The sequence below is a fragment of the Sinocyclocheilus rhinocerous genome, unplaced genomic scaffold, assembly GCF_001515625.1.
Source record: "Sinocyclocheilus rhinocerous isolate Xijiao unplaced genomic scaffold, SAMN03320098_v1.1 scaffold1301, whole genome shotgun sequence".
Lineage (NCBI taxonomy): Eukaryota > Metazoa > Chordata > Actinopteri > Cypriniformes > Cyprinidae > Sinocyclocheilus > Sinocyclocheilus rhinocerous.
In genome coordinates, this window is record NW_015666735.1 from 106,063 (window position 1) to 127,878 (window position 21,816).

The 21,816-nt window shown below is 38.5% G+C and overlaps 1 protein-coding gene and 1 long non-coding RNA gene across 2 annotated transcripts; one reads left to right on the forward strand and one right to left on the reverse strand.

The window, feature by feature from the left end:
• Positions 1–4,447: 4,447 nt before the first annotated feature.
• On the reverse strand, positions 4,448–10,116 carry LOC107733064 (eomesodermin-like). Its single transcript, XM_016544566.1, has 7 exons — positions 9,847–10,116; positions 8,470–9,320; positions 8,112–8,266; positions 7,268–7,389; positions 6,618–6,776; positions 6,469–6,530; positions 4,448–5,571 (listed from the first exon to the last, which is right to left on the reverse strand). Exons 2-7 carry the CDS (start codon positions 9,189–9,191, stop codon positions 4,794–4,796), a joined length of 1,998 nt encoding a protein of 665 aa, XP_016400052.1. The 5' UTR covers positions 9,192–9,320; positions 9,847–10,116; the 3' UTR covers positions 4,448–4,793.
• A 72-nt stretch (positions 10,117–10,188) lies between these two features.
• On the forward strand, positions 10,189–18,742 carry LOC107733066 (uncharacterized). Its single transcript, XR_001638936.1, has 4 exons — positions 10,189–10,243; positions 18,229–18,261; positions 18,440–18,532; positions 18,637–18,742. It is a non-coding gene; the product is annotated as an uncharacterized LOC107733066 (long non-coding RNA).
• The last annotated feature ends 3,074 nt before the right edge of the window (positions 18,743–21,816 follow it).

Consider the following 21,816-nt stretch of genomic DNA (forward strand, 5'->3'; position numbering starts at 1 on the left):
CCTGCTGTTTTCATGATGTTGGCATGTGCCAGACTGGTTGAGACATAAAGCCAGTGCAGTATAAAAGCGGTTTGGAGTGAATCCGGATCACTTCCTCTTTGGAAATCCCTTCAGGTGTCTGATGGCCCGGGATCAGACGGGTCGTGTTTTTCTCTCCTCGTTTACATGCTGTGACTCTCGACATGCAGAGCGCAGGTGAAGTGTCTATTGATTAGTGGAGTTCCTGCATTAATGCGTGTTAGTGTCGCAGTCGATTGACTCGTTGTAAGTGTACAGTTCCTGTCCTCCCAAAGCTCAGGGTCATGTGTGCATGTGATCCATTAGCTAAACGAACAAGACAAGATCAGACATCCTCCAGTTCAATCTCAAAGCGCCACGACACAAGGAGAAAACTTTCCTTTAGAGGTGGGGAAATAAAAATAAAAAAACATGCCACCGCAACATAATTTCATATCTACATTTTATCAGCCACTAGATCTCTGCTGGAATGATTCACTGAAAAACCTACTACTACTTAACTACTTACAAGTGTGGCATATAATCTAAATGTCAGCACATGTGCTGTGTATCATTGACATCACCGCCACATAGGCCTTGAATCAGTTGTAGTCCCCATTTGTTTGCTAACGAGCATAGTTTAATGTTTGATTACATGTTTCCTGTTGGAGCAAAATATGAAACATACTCAAGGGCTTTAGTTTATGTAGCATGAGCCATGATTTGCTATTTGTTACTGTTAGTGGTATTTATAAAGTTGGAGAGATACATTCTTAATCTAGATTATTTGATTGTACAAAAAAAAAATTTATAAGCCATACAAGATTATTCCAACAATATTTTTGGTCTATTTGTACGAAAGATAATAACGGTAATTTTTAAATGTGCAACACTGAAGTTGTTTTTATCATCTTTCAACACAGACATATCTGTCTTATTTTGCATGATAATATTTACATGAATGTGCGAGACTTCCGGTTTATTAGCCACTATAAACAAAATAAAAGCACAGTAAAATGTAAATTATTTGCGCTCCAAACCAGTGTGTTTACGATTATGATAATTAATTAAATTAATATGTTAACAAATATCAGTTTGCAATATTAAGCATCAAACTGACTCTGGTACAGGTAAAATAACTGGAAGCGAATGACACCGGAGGCCGCGCACAATTACGTCACAAAAGCTGTGACGTTAAAAATAAGGTGACTAAAACGCTATGCAGGCATGACTGAAAGACACCAAATTAAGGAAACAAAATTAAGAAAAGCCTCTTTTCTTCTTCTTCTTTGATGTTTAACGGCAGTTGGCAGCCAACTTCAATGGTGCATTACCGCCACCTACTGTACTGGAGTGTGGACCGGAGCTAGACAGAAATAAACAACCCGATCTCATGAAAGTGCGTATAAATAGTACGCCAAATAAAAACGAAAACTCGTGGTATTGATACGCAAAAATGGACTTTGGCGTGTATATGCTACGAGATGGGTTGGTTTAGGGTTGTGGGGTAGATGCGTATCATATGCACGCGAAAACTGCGTATCATATGCACGCCAAAGTTCATTTTTGCGTATCAACACCTGAGACCGGGCTCAAATAAATCATATCTAGAAGGAAGACTTTCCTTCTCCCTTCTTCCCACCCTCCCCTTTTATAATACTAATGATTTCCAAAACTGTAATCTACTGTATATCCTATTTGCTAAACCAGTGTCTGTAGAAAGCTAAATAAATACTCATGTCATTTGAATTTTTTCCCAGAAGTTCCTCTTGCACCCCCAATTTCCTTATGCTTTCTTTCATCTTTATCCTTTCTCTCTCACACTTTTGACATTCAAGTACCACATGTTCAACAGATCCAATACTGTTACAAAATTCACACCTTCCTGATATATGCTAAACACTTATTTTAAGGTGTTCTTGTTACAGTGTAATTATACATTTAAGTGCTGAGTAATATTAATTAAGTACATGTACTTACTATATGGTTAGGGTTTGGCTTACTTGCATGTAATTATGCACAATTTATTGTTATTATAATAGTAAGTGCATGTAACACGTGTAACAAGGACACCTTAAAATAAAGTGTTACCCACTTAGCCTATTTAACCCACAGTGTCCAATCCTTAACCCAGTGAACATTATTTCTTCCCTTTTGATTCCTTCCAGTGACCCTCCCTTTCCCCACCTTCTGGTGCATGCTGTATAAATGTCTCCCTTTCTCCTCTCTATCCCAACTACGCTGCCACTTTTTCATAATTTCCATCTAGATTTTAAAAAAGCCTCTTTTCAAATGTAGTGCCACACTTTTGTCTTCTGAGACTCAGAGTAGCTCAGAGTCAGAAACCGCCCCGTGAACGCGCAGATGCTCGTCACCGGCAGGAGTTGGTGCACGCTGCGCGCGGCGGATCGGTGATCCGGTCTGGGATTCGCTGGCACGGTTGATGAAGGAGCACAGAACATTTTTAGCCCCGCTACCCCCATCAGTACCCCGCCCGGGGCAGATGATCTCAGCGCCATCAGGAGCTCAGCATCATTAGAAGGTGTTAATTGGAGTTAGTCGGAGTCTTCGCTTTCTGTCAAGAAGTCTGACAACAGAATTCATTAGACTTAAAAATACCGGGGCATTGAAATGAATTCAAGAGGGATTCGCTGATGAGGAAGGATTGTGAGCTGACAGACTGAACAGAGCTCCAACTCTCATTAAAGATGCCAAATATGGGCCCAACCTCGTGCATCTTGCTTAGGAAGTTTATCATCACGACCAGCATCTCATATTTGATGCTTAACATTCACACTTTCATTGAGCTTCTTCCGAAAAATACAGCAGGAAGGAAGGAAGTCACTTGCCTCCTCAATTAAGAAAATTGCATTTGTGTCAGAAATGTAGGTTTAAAAAACCTTTTTCTTTAATGATAGTTCAACCTTAATCAGCTGCGCTTTTGAAAATGAAGTCTTCAAAACAACAACATCCAGTTTAATAAGCTGTTGATGTTTACTCAGGAGTTCTTTAAGTTTATGGGTTCTTAAAAAGCACATAAATGCTGTGAAGAACATTTAAGAGGCTTCTGTTCGTCGCTGCTATTTAGAACAACATAAATGTGATCCTAGACCACAAAACCAGTCATAAGGGTCAGTTTTTCGAAATTGAGATTTATACATCATCTGAAAGCTGAATAAATAAGCTTTCCATTGATGTATGGTTTGCTAGGACAATATTTGGACAATGTGTAGGACAATAGGCTATTTGGCCGAGATACAAGTATTTGAATATCTGGCATCTGAGGATGCAAAAATATAAAAATATTGAGAAAATTGCCTTTAAAGTTGTGAGCCCTGAGTAATGCACATTAGTAATCAAAAATTAAGTTTTAATATATTTATGGTATGAAATTGACTAAATATCTTCATGAAACACGATCTTAATATCCTAATGATTTTTGGCATAAAAGAAAAATGGATAATTTTGACCCAAACAATGTATTTTTGGCTATTGCTACTGGTTTTGTGCTCCAGGGTCACATATGCGTTCTATTTCTCGGACAAAATGTTGATCTGTTGAATGCATTGGAAGTACAACCGTGCGGTCACTGTACAAAAGCAGCAAGGGTTGAAAAGGCAAATGTATTGGTGTCACTTTCACCTAAAGCGCAGAAAATAGTGCCATAAAACGCGAAGAGAGCAAATGAGGAACTGCAGAGACTTCCTCTGTCACATTCACCCAGAAATGCGTTTCGTATGATCCGAAATAACTCCGGGAAAAGCTGCTGAATATACAGACGACAAACTCCAGCTCGCCAGAACGCGTTCGAAATAAAGAAATGCGACACGCAGGCGTTCAAATAAAGACATAACGGCGCGTTTGTGGTTGATCTGGAGATCGAGATCCATCACGATGTTTCTGGAGAACGAGAAACAAAACGAATAGAATCTCGAAGGATAATTAGACTACACGATTGTTCAGTGCAACGTTTAAAAAGAATGATTCTGCTGACGTTTAAGAGTTAGAATAGGCTATTATTAATAATAAATAAAAAAACATTCTAAAAATACTGATCTTTGGTTTATTGCACAAATTGGGGATAATTCTCAAATTGCTTTTAAGACGTTGGAATTAAAAAATGCAAAACATTGGTTATATTTCAAAATAAACCAAAAACGCATTTTATTTTCTGTGTGCTTTACGAAACGCTCGTTCTAAAGCTTGTTTATTAAAATATGACTGAACGTTTAAAACACGAAGTGGAGTAAAACATTAACGAATTTCATTTGAATAGTTTTTCTAATGAACAGGTTCATGAATAAGTGTAGTTTCAAATTAGATTTCGTTAAATAAATACACCAGCTATTAATCACATAGGAAATAAAAACTACATGCATTTAAAAAAAAGATGAAATAGTTTAATGTAGCAGTGCAAATAAAGACAAAGAAAGTATGAAAAGCACATTTTATTTCACCTTTCATAACAGTGCCATGAGAACATTTGTACAAGATACATCACAATCTAAAGTGCACAAATACTGTACAACAGAGGGATCTTAAATAAAAGGAAAAATCACATCGGGCTTCATAGAAAAATATGATTAAAAAGAATGAAGAGCATGCTTTAAAAAGAATCCAAAGTAAAAAACCCCATTAAAATGAAGCATATTTCACAAATGAGCAAAAAATGAACAAGCACAACCGGGAGCACGAAAGCTTTGGCACTTGCAGATTAAAAGATTAAAAACACAACATGGGCAGATCACTTCAAACAAAATAAAGAAAGAGAGAGAGTCGACCCCAATAAGCAGTTCTTAAGGGCTCGTGTAGAAGGCGTAATAACCCATGGCTTTATGGCTCTCTTTATTGTACTCCTCAGTGCTCAAGTCCTCACACTTTATACTAGGTGAAGCGTCTGTACTGGAGCCTCCAGGCGAAACGCGTCGCCTTTTACACGCCATCAAGTATCCGCTGGTGTCCCCCGAATCTACAGCCTTCAGCACCGGCGGGACCTCCATCCAGGGGCCTGTGCTGCCAGTCGTGGGGGCTGCCGTGGAGCTCTCGTCCTGCAGCTTGTCTTTAGAGGATAGCAGGTCGTCGGTGTACGCCGGAGGGCTCGGCCGGGGCGACCAAGGCAGGCCGGTGGTCATCTTCCTCGGATACGAACTTCTGCTGCTCCAGCCGGCCGCCATAGAAGCGAAGGCCGAGTCGGGGTAATAGCTGAGTGCATGCGGACTCTGCAGCGGAAGCGGCTTGATGCCATACGGCAGGAGGCTGGAGGCAGAGTACTCGCTCTCATAGGACAGGTCCAGTTTACCAGACACCCCACTTTGCTGAACGGGCCCCACGAACCAGCGCTGAGCCGAAGCCGAGCCTGCAGCCGAGTCTTCAATCTGAGGAGAAAGCAGGCCGTTGGTCTGTGGCACGGCGCGCTCGCTGGCGTAGAAGCGGTGGTTTTGCGGCAGGTTGTTTACAAACTGGTCTTGGAAGAAGGGCTGCATTGCATAGCGGGCGCCGGGGACAATCTGGTGCGACCGCGGAGAATCAGTAGGAGAGGGCGTCAGTCTGTCGCTCTCTGGAGCCGTGTACATCCTGAGAGAGAAGCGGCAGAGAAGGACAGAGGCTGTTAGCAGTTCGTCTTATCGCTCTAAAGTGATGCTTTCTGATCAGCTGCCTAAAATATGATGCCTGGAATATCAATCGATGCACAGTGGGGGGAAAATAAATTGGTGCAGAAACAATTTGCACTCAGAAATTGCTATTAAATTTCACAATTACAAAGAAACAACAAGTAACACACTGAATTAAATGTGAAATTTTAAAGCAGAAATAATGAAATTGTAATTTCTTGTAAAGCATACTCCAAAATACTTTGTTTTATTTTGAAAAAAAAATAATAATTTACAGGTGTAGCTAAAGAGTTTCACTAAACAGAGGGAAAAATATATTATTAAAATATAAAAATGCAATTTCATAGATATATAAAAATTACATTCATTACAAACTAACAAAGAAAGATACTTATAAAGCATTTTATTTATTTTTTTTATAATTAAACATTTAACAAAAGTTATTATTATGATATTATTTAATGAACCTGAGCTAACATGAACAGTTGCATTTTTATTAATGCATAATTTTAGTTAATGCATTGACTTTGTTAACTAATGGGACCTTGTTGTAAAGTGTTACCATATAAATATTGTAAATGCAGTCCCAATTTATCCATGTTCACCCTTCATACTACGGAATTGTATAAACATTGCATTGTAGCATAAATGCATAGAAAACTAAACTGGAAAATGTTCAATTTTGTATTATTTAAAAGAAAGGTTTTCAGACTCTAAAAGTAAAATCTGGAGCTGTGCTCATTTTTTTGCTTAGGACTTTTGTTAAAATAAAGGGACTGACAAAAGGAAGGCCCGTATATTTTTGGAGAGGTTTCATAATTCGCTCATTGTCACTTTCTGTAGTATGAAATGCACTTACGAATCATAATTGTCTCTGAAGCCTTTTGCGAAGGGGTTGTGGTCGATCTTGAGCTGTGTGATCTGCAATTAAACACAAACACCAGGAGTTCAGAAGCAGAGCAAAATGCAGAAGTGGCTGCAGGGAGCTGCGGCTGGGTAACTGCTTACGTCTGTGTTCTGGTAAGCCGTTACAGCGATGAACTGGTTTTCAGGGAAAGTGAAGGTCTGTGTTTTAGCTTCGTTGCTCATGTCCTCCACACCATCCTCTGTCACCTCCACGATGTGCAGCCGCGGCTGGTACTTGTGCAGAGACTGCATGACGATCATCTATTTCAACACACACACACACACACACACACACACACAGAGACAGATGGCATCAGTGTTTGTGCAGAGTTCATGGCCAGCGCTTGCAGTTAGACGAACAGAGGTGTCAAAGCCGCACACTAAAGACCTCTGAGATGACTGAAGTTTCTTCACACACACACACACACACACACATTTATCTTTATCTTTAAAATGCGCCAGATGCATCAGTTCTTTGAAACATGCACTAAAATATCACACAGTAAAGAAGTAATATTTAAAAGTTGTTTTTTCATCTATTTTTGGTGTTGAAGACAGTATGATTTACACTCTCAGAATAAAAAAAAAACATCACTTTCCAATATTATGTCAGCTCCAATTTTTTTTTTTTGTGCAACAAAACAAGTCTAATAAACAAAACAGTTAATGCATGACTTTATCATATTTTCCATCAACAATTCCTAACTGATACATTAAAACACTGAATATTGTTAGTAGTGTTATTTGTTTACCTGAGTATTGTTGTTATTTGCGCCCTTGTTGTTGGTTAGCTTCAGTTTTCCGAATGATATTTCTTGCCTCATCCAGTGTGCTCCAGTGTTTGGTGATTCTGGGTGAACATAAACCTTGTTTCCTACAGAAAAAAAAACCAAGAATATTAATGTTTCGTGTGGTATTAAATTATTAGTTTGTCTAAACAGACAGAAAAAGCATCCACCGGAAAAAAAAAAGCAGCAGTGAACTTAAGCGGTAAAAAAAAAAAAAAAAAAAAGCTCCTTCGTGAAAAACAGATGTATTGTGACTAAGAGCGATTTGTTTTGAATAATTCTAATACATATAGCAGAATAACACGTCCACCCCCGCGTGTTCTCGAGTGCCATCGCTGAGAATCGCGCACGTTAAATGTGAAACTTGTTTCAATGCAAAATACACTCATTTTTAAACGAAATGACATGTTAAACGGTGAAAAAAAAAGATTAAGGTAAAATAAAACAAACGCGCGCATACAGAAACATTTTTGGAAATCGTAACGTCATATTTTAGTTTTAAAATGCCTGGTAAATTATTTTAAGAAATTCGTTGATTTTCATGCATTTCAATTAGGCCTATACCAGCGAAGATTTTATATATTTAACTTTGCAATTTAACAATTTAAAATTGCAATTCCACTCAAAAGAAGAAAAAAAAAACAAATAGCCTAATTTATCTTTTCGATTTATTTGATTACACAGTTTGCATGCATGTTTAATGAAATTTATAACAAAAACACTTGTCATTTAACTGAAGATATAACAGGTTGTCATGTTGCTCGAATTATTTTCATATCATCTCGTGGTTATTTTTCTCTTTCCTCACCTTGCATGTTGTTGTCCGCTTTCCCGCAGGTGACCCATTTTCCTCCCTGAAATCTCCAGTGGTTGGGATCGGCCAGAATAACCTCCACAAACACGTTATAATGCGCCGTCAGGTTCAGTCCAGTGATATTAAAACTCAGAAAGGGGAACATTCGCCTGCGAATAGAATCGTTAATAAAACACAAATTATTAGAGCGGGTTCGTTTAATCACCCTTCGAAAATTAATTCGTTATTCAAACCAAGCGTATAATAACTTATATTTTGCATATTTTGTGTTTGATATCAATTTTAAACCAATGCATTTATATTCTAAACTGCTCTGTTTTTAAGCGAAACTTTACCAACTTCTCATTCTCACCTGCCCTGTTTGGTGATGATCATCTCGGTCTGATGGCGGTGAAATTTGAGCCACAGCGGTCTGTTGCACAGGTAAACCTGCGCCCTCGCCGCGGAGCCCGAACCGGGGATGGGCATCGAGCTCAAACCGGAGCCCGGTCCCGGATAGGACGGGTACAGACACCCGGGACCCTGTCCGAACTGATACCCGCTCCCAAACTGACTGCGACCGGCGCACACGGCGGAGGAGAACCCGGCGGGCTGAAGAACCGAGCCGTAATGCAGAGACGACGAATACCTGGACCCGTTCGCGCCGCTGTACACCGACCCGGTTTGGCCTCCGTACGGGAAGAGAGAGCACGCATTGGTCACGTCGGAGCTCGGTTGGGTGGAGGATATGAAATAGCGATCAGTGCCCAGCTCGTCGATGTTGTAACGGCGGGCGCTGGACAGCTCATCATCTCCAACGACCACCGGAGAACTTTTCCGCGCGTCCGGTGCGACGGATGCCGCTGCTTTATTCCCGGTGAAGCTCTCGCTGTCAGCCTCATCCATCAGCGCGCTCCCACCGCTCAAAAACTTCTTGGCACCGGAGCTCTGCTCCGCTTCAGTCCGGTCCATGTCCTGAAAGTCTATCTGCGTTGACCCCGGGCTGTTGTTGGTGCTCTCTGAGGACGACGACAGGTTATAGAAGGTCTTGGGTAAGTTTACAGATGCGCCAGGGAGGATGCTTTCTAACTGCATTCTTCAATGTACTGATGAGGATCAATCAAAAGCAGGTGGAGATCAATAAGAAGATCACACCAGGACGCGGATCCGTGGGCCCCGCAGCCTTGACCTCTGAAGCGACACCTCCGGACTTTCTACTGTAATCTGTGAGTGACAGAGTTGTTTGAGAGAGTTTATATATGATCCAGCTCGAGGGGGCGGGGCTTTGGCAATTCGTGGCTTCTGACCGTTTTCTCATTGGCTCGGAGGCCTCCGTTTTAACTACACCATTTAAAACAAATACATTTTTTTTGTACTCGTTTACATTTTAGGGCTTCTATTTTTATTGACTTAAAATGTATCCTTGGTATTATTAGGCAATTCAAAACCATGTTTTTCATATAGGCTGCATTTAATTTGGAATATTTACCATAATTGTAGTTTCTGACTTAAACTTTCCTCACAGTAGCCTACATTTCAAAATTCGTTTCCAGCCAATTAATGAGTGTTAATTTGAGAATGACATTGAACCCACAGAGGAACTTGACACCGTTTTAGAAGCACCGAAAACAAAACAATTAACGAGTCCTCCAGGCTGACCTGAGAACGGTTTTATCTAAATACACTGGAGCTCGACTGAACTTGGCAACCCAAATAATTAACAAACGATTAACGAGGAAACCAAACTCACCACAGACTGTCAGGCAAGACCGCCATGCCTTGAGTTTCTCTTGTAGCGGGGTTAAAGTTGAACCCTCTCCGGCTCAGTGTGTTTGGGGTAAATCGCGCACAGACGCTTTTCTCTTTTCGCTTTTCAGCGCAAAAAAACCTGATATTAGCGACCAGCAGCGTAAGTTCTCTCTGCTGTTGACAACGGAACGCACAAGTAGCCTGAACATTCGAAAATTCAGTGAGATTGTAACGTGAAATTGCCCAAAGCATTTCCTCTATTGAAACGTGTTGTGCATTTACATATTTAAGTGCCTAATCTACGTGTTCTAATGTGTATGTCTATTGTGAACCCTTGTTTCAGCGTCTACATGATACGGACGAGAAAACCGCAGGAGAGTGTGTTCGGCGTGCGCGAGGTGAGTGTGAGGCACGCGTCACCTGAGGGGTTAAAAAAAAAAAAAACATGTGCCTATAGTAATTATAATATGATTAGGTTTCAAATATACTCCGTTTTTAAAACAAATATATTTTTTTAGTTAAAGTAAATAAAAATACAACCATTCGTTTGTTTATGTGTATTATTTTAGAATTAAAATTAATAAACAACACATTAATTAAAAACAGGCTTATCTTTTGTTTACAATTCCTAATAGCTAATGATACAAAATGACTACTATAAGTTACTGAATCTCTAGAATACTAGGCTAGTTTATTAAATAGGCTTATATGTTTAAAGCGAAACATTTGCTGCGGAATATTAAGTTTTTTAAAGCTCGAAATAAGCAGGTTGTATGTATCAAAACGATTCAAACAATGTCCGAACACATTTTCAAAACGAGAAAAAAAAGGCAAAAAAAAAAAAAAAGCATGCAGGTCAACAGATGGAAAAACAATTGAGCCCCAGTTCACCATAAGGTAATATCTGATTGTCTTTATCATCAGGCGGTGGTAATAAAAAAGAGAGGGGCGGGGGGCAAATCCCACCCGGCTCAACCCCTTTCCAAGCTCGGGGAAACCGGCCAATTATTTTTCCGTGTGAAGGAACCGGTGATAGTGAAGGAAGAGACAGCCGGGCTTATTAAAACCCTTCTGTACCACAAATATGATAAACGAGAGACAGCGAGGTTTAAAAAAAAGTACACTTCCATAAGTGCTCTATTTCCGCGCACTAATTTTGTAGACTACTTAAACTACTAAAAATGACTCTTTAGTACTTCCAATAAGGAAACTTAAGATCAACTAAGTGTACTCAACTGTGCTATTTCTGGGACACCATATGAACCCATCTTTCATACACTAGTACACTCAAGTGTACAACAAATGGTTCCATGAAGAATCTTTAACATCCATGGAACCGTTTCCATTCTACAAAAGGTTCTTTATATTGGAAAAGTTTCTTCAGATTATAAAATCATTCTAAAATATAAAGGTTCCAAAAGGGGGTTTGCGCAGCAGAGCCGTAAAATAACAATTTTTGGAACCTTTCAGTGGACAGTTCTTAAAAGAACCGTTTATTTACTCAGTGTGAAGAACATTTTAATTATTTTTTTCACTTTAAAGAAATAGAGGTTCCCAAATGCAGTGTTTGTAATGATTCCATTTTTAAATATGAACTAAAATGCGCATTTAACATACTATATCTGTATTTAAAAAAATGTATTTAGTCACCACTTGTAGTACACTTGAGCGTACTAGTGTATAAAGGAGGGGTTCAAGTGTACTACAAGCGATAATGGTCGGTTACCCGGAAAGGGTCACCCGCTCAGCGCGAGAGCTCTTTAATGAAAAACCCCACCGGGTGTCCTCATCAAACCCATCCGCTGACTCTCTTTAGCTCGTCATTGTAATTAAAATTCCTTGATGACAGCCACAGGCCGGATGACAAATTAAAGAGAGTCAGTTATAGCTACATTTAATAAGTCATGCATGTTGTGATTATATTACTCGCAAAAAATAACACTATCATCCATTAACCTATTCACACTTTTTATTTGACCCATTTGACCTCGTTCTATTTGCTTTCAGAGTGATACCATGATTTGACCTGCTGCCGCTCTCTCACACATTATTCCTTAAATCAACAACATCTGCAGCTTCAATCTTTAAATCCTGCTCAATCATTATCAATGTAATGAAAAGCCAAAGTTGGATTCGGACTTGTCGTTTCAGCTCAGTCGGTGTGTCTAAATTATGAGATCAAATCCTGAAAGTTCTACAGAAGAAATTAGCTTTTAGACTGTCAGTCTTAAAAGTAAAGGTTGTTTATTGGCATCTACACGGTTCCACGAAGAACCTTCAGAAGCTTTCCATTCCACAAAAGGTTCTTTATATTGGAAAAGGTTCTTTAGATTATAAAATCACTCTAAAATATAAAGGTTCCAAAAGGGGGTTTTCGCAGCAATGCCATAAAAGAACCATTTTTGGAACCTTTCAGTGGACAGTTCTTAAAAGAATCATTTATTTACTCAGTGTGAAGAACATTTTAATTATGTAAAGAACAATTTTTCAAATTTCAGGTTCCCAAATGCAGTTTTTGTAGTGATTCCATTTTTGGAACCTTTCAGTAAAATAACCTGAGTGTGAGGAACATTTTAATCATCTAAAGAACCTTTTGTGGAATGGAAAGTTTCCATGGGTGTCAAAGGTTCTTCAGAAGCCAATAAAGAACCATTATTTTTAATAAAATGGTTCTTCTATTGCAATACTCTGAAGCTTTATTTTTAAGTCTATGAGTTGCTTTAGTTTATTGCTTTGTATATTTAGGCCAAAATATGTGTGCACATTATCTGTGTGCAGATGTGTGTTATGAGCAGAGAATATGTGTGTATATGTGTTTGCATGTGTGCAATCTAGAGATGTGTGAAGAATTTGGGGAAAAGGGGCTAAAAATCTGTGAAAAGACAGAGAGGGGGGCTGGAACTCAGCTGGAAACTGATTGGCTGCCAGCCTGAGGAGGAAATAAGAATCTGCTGTCCTCTCCGGTCTGGGACCTCGGTGACCGGGCGCAAGATGTCTGCCACGGCCCCCGAGGGCCCCGCGGCGTCCCCTCAACACTCCTCTGCCTCTGAAAGCGTCTTTCTCATTTTATTATTGACTCAAAATGCCACCCAGTCTTTATTTCCCTCGCTCGCTCTCTCTCTCGCTCTCTCCGTCCTGAGCGCACAGGAGAGAGTCGGGCGAAAGGCTGCGGGTGAATCAGGGTCACTCAAAATCAATACTGTGCTTTTAGATGGGACAGATACATAAGGGTCGGTAATAGTCTTAAATGTTCTTTTGTATCTCTCAGAGGCTTTGAGAAGGGAGACGGTGGAGTTAGGATTCTGAAAAATCACGACTCTTTTTAAATTTTCCAATGCAGAGTATTTTCATTGTGGTTCATCTGGGTCAGTCACAGCGATTTCACTCAGATACATGTGAACTAGTATAGTATGAGTATGAGTATATATATATATATATACTCTGAGTATATATATGAGTATATACTAGTATGAGTATAATGCACATTTCTAGGCCCCTCAGATGTCATGAAAAGAAGTACATGAAAAATGAACAATATATTGTAAACTTGTTTTTATAGGTGCCGTATAGATCAAGCTTATTGTTAGTGGCATTAACACGTTTTTGTGTGAGCATCGTAGTAAACTTCAATATTTGTGCTAATAACATGCCTATATTTTTTGTGTGTGCAAATTTAAAATGCATGCCCTTGCAAAAAAAAAAAGCAATTTACAGCATGTAATTGACTATTTAATTTAAATTCAATTTAATGTAGTTTATTGGCATGATAATGTGTGTTTACATACAGTATTCCCAAAGTATTATACACAAAACAAGTAGGCCTAATGAAGAAGCTTTTAATATAGGCTAACAATAACAATAAAATAAGTGCAAAGTAATGAATTAACAAGGTAAGTGTAAATATTATATAGGCTATGATTTAAAAAAATATATACATACATTTCCTTATAACGTATATCATAACATGCCTATTTTTTGAGTAGAGCTGAAGTAGTAATTTTCTAAGTGATTAAAATTACGATTTTACTTGGTAGACAATAAAAAGGCGAAAAAGCTTGCATATGCATATTATTTTAAATCGCAAATTAAATGAATAATATTAAAAAAAAGAAGAGCGATATTATTTGCAATTAAAGTGACGAGGTCTACACTCTAGAGTGCGCTAATTGTTCTCGGCGTGTATTATACCGCGGCTCCGTTACTGAGGTCAGTGACAGACTGGAAATATATTTACCCTCAAACTGCTGTCAACACCTCGTTAAACGAGTTTACAGCGTCCCGACGTAATCGATAAATTATTTCATTTCAAATCGTTTTAAAGTACTCACTGGCATGATTGTTTACATACAATAGGCTATTGTCAGCATTGCAGGTATTTTACAACAAAACAAGTGATAACAATAAAAAGAAACATAAAATAGAACAAATAACAATAAATTGGTATTAAAACTGGGTGCTGAATTAAATAATAATAAAACTGTTTATTTGATATTTTAAATCGCAAATTAAATGAATAATATAAAAAAAAAGAAGAGCGATATTATTTGCAATTAAAGTGACGAGGTCTACACTCTAGAGCGCGCTAATTGTTCTCGGCGTGTATTATACCGCGGCTCCGTTACTGAGGTCAGTGACAGACTGGAAATATATTTACCCTCAAACTGCTGTCAACACCTCGTTAAACGAGTTTACAGCGTCCCGACGTAATCGATAAATTATTTCATTTCAAATCGTTTTAAAGTACTCACTGGCATGAGTGTTTACATACAATAGGCTATTGTCAGCATTGCAGGTATTTTACAACAAAACAAGTGATGACAATAAAAAGAAACATAAAATAGAACAAATAACAATAAATTGGTATTAAAACTGGGTGCTGAATTAAATAATAATAAAACTGTTTATTTGATACCTTGCAACACACTTATTTTTTGCTTATTTCTGTATGATTAGAATTATTTTAAATTAAATTAATAATATTCAGAATAATATTGTTTGCTAATAATACTGGGCCACAGTGTTTATATACAGGTGCATCTCAATAAATTAGAATGTCGTGGAAAAGTTCATTTATTTCAGTAATTCAACTCAAATTGTGAAACTCGTGTATTAAATAAATTCAATGCACACAGGCTGAAGTAGTTTAAGTCTTTGGTTCTTTTAATTGTGATGATTTTGGCTCACATTTAACAAAAACCCACCAACTCACTATCTCAACGAGAGAGAGAGAAAAAATTGCCTTGGCTACTAACTAAAATAAAAACTTTTTTCTAATAAGTTGAATTTTTTTAATACTTCAATGTTTATACTTTAATAATTTTATTTGTACTGTATTTAGTTAAAGCTTCTTTAGTTTTAGTTAATATTTTGAATTAGGTTTTCCATATTGTTCTATTTTCACATTTTTACGTCTTCACTTTTAGTTAAAGTTTTCTTCATTTTGTAATTTTTTAAAATTTGTATAGTTTTTATTTATGTTTTCATTTATTTAGTTTGAGTTATTTTAGTACTTTAAGTTAAACTAAACAAAAATGGGAAAAAAAAACTGCCTTGGTAACTAACTGAAATAAAAACCTTTTTTTTTTTTTTAAAGTTGAATTTTTTTAATACTTCAATTTTTATACTTTAATTTTACTTCTACTGTATTTAGTTCAAGCGTCTTTAGTTTTAGTTACCTATAATAACCCTGGTCATTAGTACCATTCATTAGCGCTGCTATATTTCACAGTTGGCGGCACAAAACTCTATAAAACGAACTATAAAAGTGCAGCTCTTTCAGTCGTGAGGATTATGGACTGGTTTTTGAAGAGCATATCCATCTCTCATCGCTAGTGATGGGAGAAATTAAGCTTTTTAAAGCTTCAAATTCTATTCTTCGAATTTCTATCCTACACAATTATTTTAAACATAGGTTATTCTTCCAATTAAATGCATATTGTACGCATTAAACAAAATCACTGGTAAATAAAACATGCCTTAGTATCGATATTTTTTATTTGAGTATCGATACTTTCGATACTCGCATCGGTATCGATATATTGATCCTTTAGGATTGATACGCCCGTCCCTAGGCTGCATTCCAGTCTTTTTATGCCCTTCACTCGCAAACTTCCCTCCGTCTTGTTTACTCAGATGTACATCATTGATTACGTTGCATGAGTGGAACCCTTGCAATGGAATGAACTGGAACGTCCTAAACCCTTGATCAGTTAGAATCATACAGTTGGTTTATTGTTTACATTTTTCCCCTTACGAATTTGTTTGGTGCAGCATTCTATATGTATATAGGCATGCTTGGGCTGTTATAAATGTAAAAAAACAAAAACAATTTTATATTATAGAGTTGTTTGGGGTGGGGATAAATTAAACGCGATCTGCGATGACGTCACAATCGTGTTGCATTGTGGTCTATGGAGTGGCCTGAAGTGTGCATATGAAGCAGACTCGCTCCCTCGGTCAAAATCGAGGGGTCCATATAAACTTCCCTCGTCCACTTGGCGAAGTGGAACGCACTTCAAAATGGCAGCGGGGATTCCCCCGAGGGGAAGTGCTTAGGGAAATTTGCGAGTGTGTGTCTAAAAGTGGAGTGGAACGCAGCCCTAGTGTTTCTAAAGCAGCCATCACTAGTCATCGCTCCACCGAACCTCAAGACCCGCAGAAACCCAAATAAAGTTGAATTACAGCGTATACGTATAGATTAATTCCAACTGAGCCCAAAGTTTACGTTTCCTCGTAAACCCGCTCCCGTTCTGACCCGTTCACCATGTAGCGTGACCACCCATAAAAGCCGCGTGACCCCCGGCGGCCAGAGGTCAGGAAGTACCGCCATATTGTTGTCAGAGTCCATCAGCGGCGGACGCACATGAAAGCGGCGCATTCCTGCTTTATGATGCGATCGGTGCGAGATTCATGAACGCCGTCGACAGGATTAACGCTGTACGTCTCATTAGGGGATCCTGGAGCTGAGAGACGCTGCGGGAGGCGAGCTGAGAAACGTGGCCATTAGGGCGTCTCTTCTGCACTCCCGTCTGCTTTCACCTGCGCTTGTCTGCGCTCTCATCTGCGTTATGGGGATTTATTTTGCACATGAAGCACACCCAGGCCCGTGGCATCTGCTAACAGTCGCTCTTTAAAGAGATGGATGTCAGCGCTTGCGTTGAGTATCGAATGCCTGTTTGCTGTCAGAGCTTTTCGGGTGAATATTCAGTAACGTTAAGTGACCCTTAAATGTTCCCCGACTTCTCGTAAAACAAACCCCAAACAAATCAATGCTGAAAGGGAGAGTTCTCAGAGCTCTGCCATCGTTTACTCGCTACAAACCTGTATGAGCTTCTTCAGTGCAACTCAAAAGAAGATGCAGTCAAAGTCAATGGGGTCCAATGTTGAAATTTTATGTGAATTTTAGTCCAGCTGATCTTGTCCAGTTTCTCTGGATTTTACCCATTCTTGTTCTTTTTGTATTTAACAGTAAGTTAAAAAGGTTAATCACATTATAAATAAGGAATAAATAAGCCAAAAATGCAAGTTCTGTTGTCATTTACTCGCTCCAAACCTGTATGAGGAGCTTCTGTGCAACTCAAAAGAAGATGCAGTGAAAGTTCACGGGGTCCAATGTTGTACGTTTTTTGTGAATTTTAGTCCAGCTGATCTGGTCCAGTTTCTTTCTATTTTACCCAGTTTTGTCCTTTTGATACTTAACTGTAAGTAAAAAGGCGAATCATAGCATAAATAATAAATCCAGTCTGAGTTTTGTCACCATGCACTCACTAAATGACAGAAACAAAATTGTCAGTGGGTTTTTTGTCCGTACAGTGAAAGTCAGGTTAGTTTTAGTTCAGCTGATCTGGTCTGATTTCTCTCTGTTTCTCCCAGTCTTGAAAAAAGGCCAATCATAACATAAATCTGGAATAAATAAGCCAAAAATACAAGTTGCGCATTATTTACGCACTCCAAACCTGTATGAGCTTCTTCTGTGCAACTCAAAAGAAGATACAGTGAAAGCCAGTGAGGTCCAAAGTTGTTTCTATGTCTTTAAAATACCTTTTTTGTGTGTTTTCCCACACAAGACAGCAATGCATGCTGGTTTGAAACGACACGATGGAGAGTAAATGACGACTTGACATGTCAGACTGCAAGTTTGGTCCAGTTTCTCTCTATTTCACCCAAAATTGTCCTTTTCATACTGTACTATAAGTTAAAAGGCCAATCATAACAAAAATCATAAATAAATAAGGCAGAAATGTGAGTTTTGTCACCATGCACTCACTAAATGACCGACTTTCTTCTGTGAAGCAAAAAAAAAAAATGTCTAAATGTTTTTTTTTGTTCATACATTGAAAGTCAATGGGGTCTTTAAAATGTCTTCTTTTGTGTTTTTCCACAGAAGAAAGTCGTACTGGTCTGAAACGGCATGACGGTGAGTAAATGATTTTTACATGTGCTCTGATCTGTGCATGCAATGTTTTAGTGCATCTGATGTGGTCCAGTTTCTTTCTATTTCACCAATCTTGTTTTTTTCCTAAAGACCAACATTTGAATGAATAAATAAGCCAAAGTTAGATTTTTTTGATCATTAACTTTCTTTGTCTATATAGTGAAAGTCATCGGGGTCCAGTAATGTTTCTGTGATGCGATCTGGTCCAGATTCTCTCTTTTTCTCCCAGTCGTGTCCTTTTCCCCACTGTACTGTAAGTAAAAAGGCCAACCGTAACATTGAAAGAAATAAACCGGCCAAAAATGTGCATTCTGTCATCATTTATGCACTTCAAACCGATATGACTTTCTTCCACAGAAGTGGAAAGAAGACCAATTGCAGATTGTCCGGAGTAAATGTATACAGATGCTGCTAAAAACACACCATAAAAATGGCTGTGCCACTGATGCACTACCTCTTTTGAAGCCACACGATAGTTTTGCATGTAAATAATGACAGAATTGTCATTTTTGGCTGAACTAACCCAAGGCTTTCCGAAAATAAATTGAGAAATTTGGTGTTTGCGTTTGATTTGGTATGTGGAATTGCATTATATTTCTGAATTCCAGCTGTGTGAGTCTCTCTAAGACGACAGAAACAATAAAGCCCGTGGATTAGACGTGCGTGGCAGCAGCCGTATGCACAAATGCAGATTGCGGATTGAATATTCTGCAGGTTTTGGCGCGTCTGCTCGATCTGATCTCCTGTAGTCATCCAAGGGAACTAGGGCCACCGCGCGCCACATAATAACATTAACAAACACATGGATGAGTCCTCAGTGTAACCTCACGCATGAGACGGACCGTACGTGAATATCCTAAAGCAGCTCGCTTACTGTCTGGCCCCGGTTTTGAGTTTTGAGTCGTGCACCGTCTTGGCCTCCTAACTGCAGCTGACCTCTGGCTGACCCCGGGCTGGGTCTGATCGCGGCCCGTCGCTGACCCATTTCTCGCCTCTGATCTCTCTCCTCGCAGTACGGCGGAGCCATCGACCGGCCGGGGGCTGCAGGATGGCAGGTGCTAAAAGTTTGACAGCGCAGGCCAGAGATACATGTTTTGAAGAGAGAGTGATGCATGTGTGTGTGTGTCGGCATCTGCACCGGAACCAGTGCTATTTTAGTATTTTTTCTGACATATTCTAGTATATAATTTTTTCTGTTATATACGTTTTTTTTTTTTAATCTAGTATTTATTTTTTATTTGATTTTAGCTTTATTTTAACTAACAAAAATGTTTGCAATATTTGTAGTTTTAGTTTAAGTTAATAATAACCTTGACTGGCACTGAGACTCGATTAAATATCGATTACTGCATATATAGACTGATTATATATGACTTTTGAGCGGCGTTTGAGACGTTGTTGAGATCTCCTCTGTAACTCTAGAGGAGAAACATCTGACATGCTGGAGACGTTCTCACTCCATGATTAAAAGATTTCGTTTCAACAGTGTCATATAGATACTTTTTATTTTATTTTATTTTATTTTATTTTATTTTATTTTATTTTATTTTATTTTATTTTAAAGGATTAAACACTATAATATAAATATTATATACATAAAAATATATATTATATACATTTTTAAAATCTTAATTTGTTAAGAATTCATTAAATACATTGAAAAGTGTTCTTTGCTAAAATTGTTAATGCCACTTTGGAAAACGTAAAGAGCATATAAAAACTGTAATAATTAATTGTATCTGAGGATAAAATGGTTGTTTTGCATTTTTAACTTTAATTTGCATGAACATATTTCAACTACATATATATATATATATATATATGTGTGTGTGTGTGTGTGTGTCTAGTTGCCAAAGCAACATTTTTAAAAATTAAGTTGATGTATTAAAATAACTAAAACTGAAGATGAATAAAAAATAAATAAACATATAAAAAAACTCATAAAAATGATAGAACACAACAAAATTACTAAAACTTTATCTAAAATTTAAATGGAAACTGAAAATATAAAAATGAAAACCAATTTATACTATTAAATAACTATAATAGTATCAGTGATACTAAAAAAACCCCCACTGTAATCTGAAGCACAGTTGAGCACATTGCATTGTGGGATACAGTATTCAGTGAATGCAGTAGTTTCTGTGATGCATCAAAACATTTGCATACTGTGCACAGTGTGCATACTAAATACTGCAGAAACAGTAACAGTAGATGCTATTCTGAAATCAGTCTTTGTGATTGAGTCTGTGTGAGTGTGTTTTGAGAGTAACATGCTAATTGGCTGAGATTATTCACCGGTATCCTGTTGGTGTGTGTGTGTGCGTGCGTGTGTGTGAGTGAAAGTGAGTGTGTGTGTGTGTGTGTGTGTGTGTGTGTGTGTGTGTGTGCACTTTGGAGGGTCATGCGGTGACTCCCGCGTGAGGTCCGGCGGCGGCCCGCGAGTGCTGTTACTCAGGAACAAGCAGGGCTTTTATCACATCTCCAGCTCTGACTCAGAAACTGCATTTCGCCGCTCTCTCTCTTTCTTCGGGACGGTGAGCGGACGCAGTTCTCCGCAGCAGTTCAGCGCAGGAGCAGCCGTGCATGGGCCCGTCTCTGTGAGTCAGAGGTTTTTACACCTTTCGCTACGAAACACACACACACATCTCTGTCTCTCAGCCTACTCAGGCATATGCTGCTTATGTCGACATGTTTATTGCTTTAAAACTGACCCCACAGAGAGAGGGAGACACGTGCGGGGAATCCCAGGCCCCTGTCTGTCTGTCTGTACCTCAGTCTCTGGAGATGTCAAACCAGTGCTCTTGTCTCTGAATGCTGCTGTCAGTTCAACTGATTGAGGCTAGGATCTTAATGTTGGTTGAATGCAAGTAGTGAGATGCTTTTATGTTTAATATTAGTGTATTGTGTGTGATCTCTTTAGTGGCTTAAACTGGTATTATCATTATTATTATTATTTTTGCCTTTAATGTGATACATTTAAAAATGGCAGTAGACAAGACAAAGTACAGAAAAATGAACAAACAACAACAACAACAACAACAACAAAAAAGGAATGTACCGAAACCAAAGACATGTATAAACAGGGAATGTGTAGTGTAAACATTTTCCACAGCCTTTCAATAGCCTATATGAAAGGGAGAGTAATAATACTAATAATGATAATAATAATAATATACAGTTGTGTATACAATGTATTTGGATATAGTGTAGGCACATTTCTTGTATCACTGATGAAAACGCCAATGAGAAATGATCTAAAGTGTCTCACATCACCTGTATTCACACCAGTAGTTCTGCATAGTCATCTGATTGATATTAGTCAAACACAGACAGATTGTTGACTACCAGCGTAACATCTGGTTCACTTTGCATCTTTTCCAGTCTTGACTAAGGGTGCTTTCACACCTGGCACGTTGTTTCGGAACCTGGCGCGTTTCCCCCCTTAGCTCGGTTCGTTTGGGCATATGTGAACACGGCAATCGCGCTCGGATCCGCGCCAAAACAATCGGTCCGAGATCGCCTGAACGAGGTGGT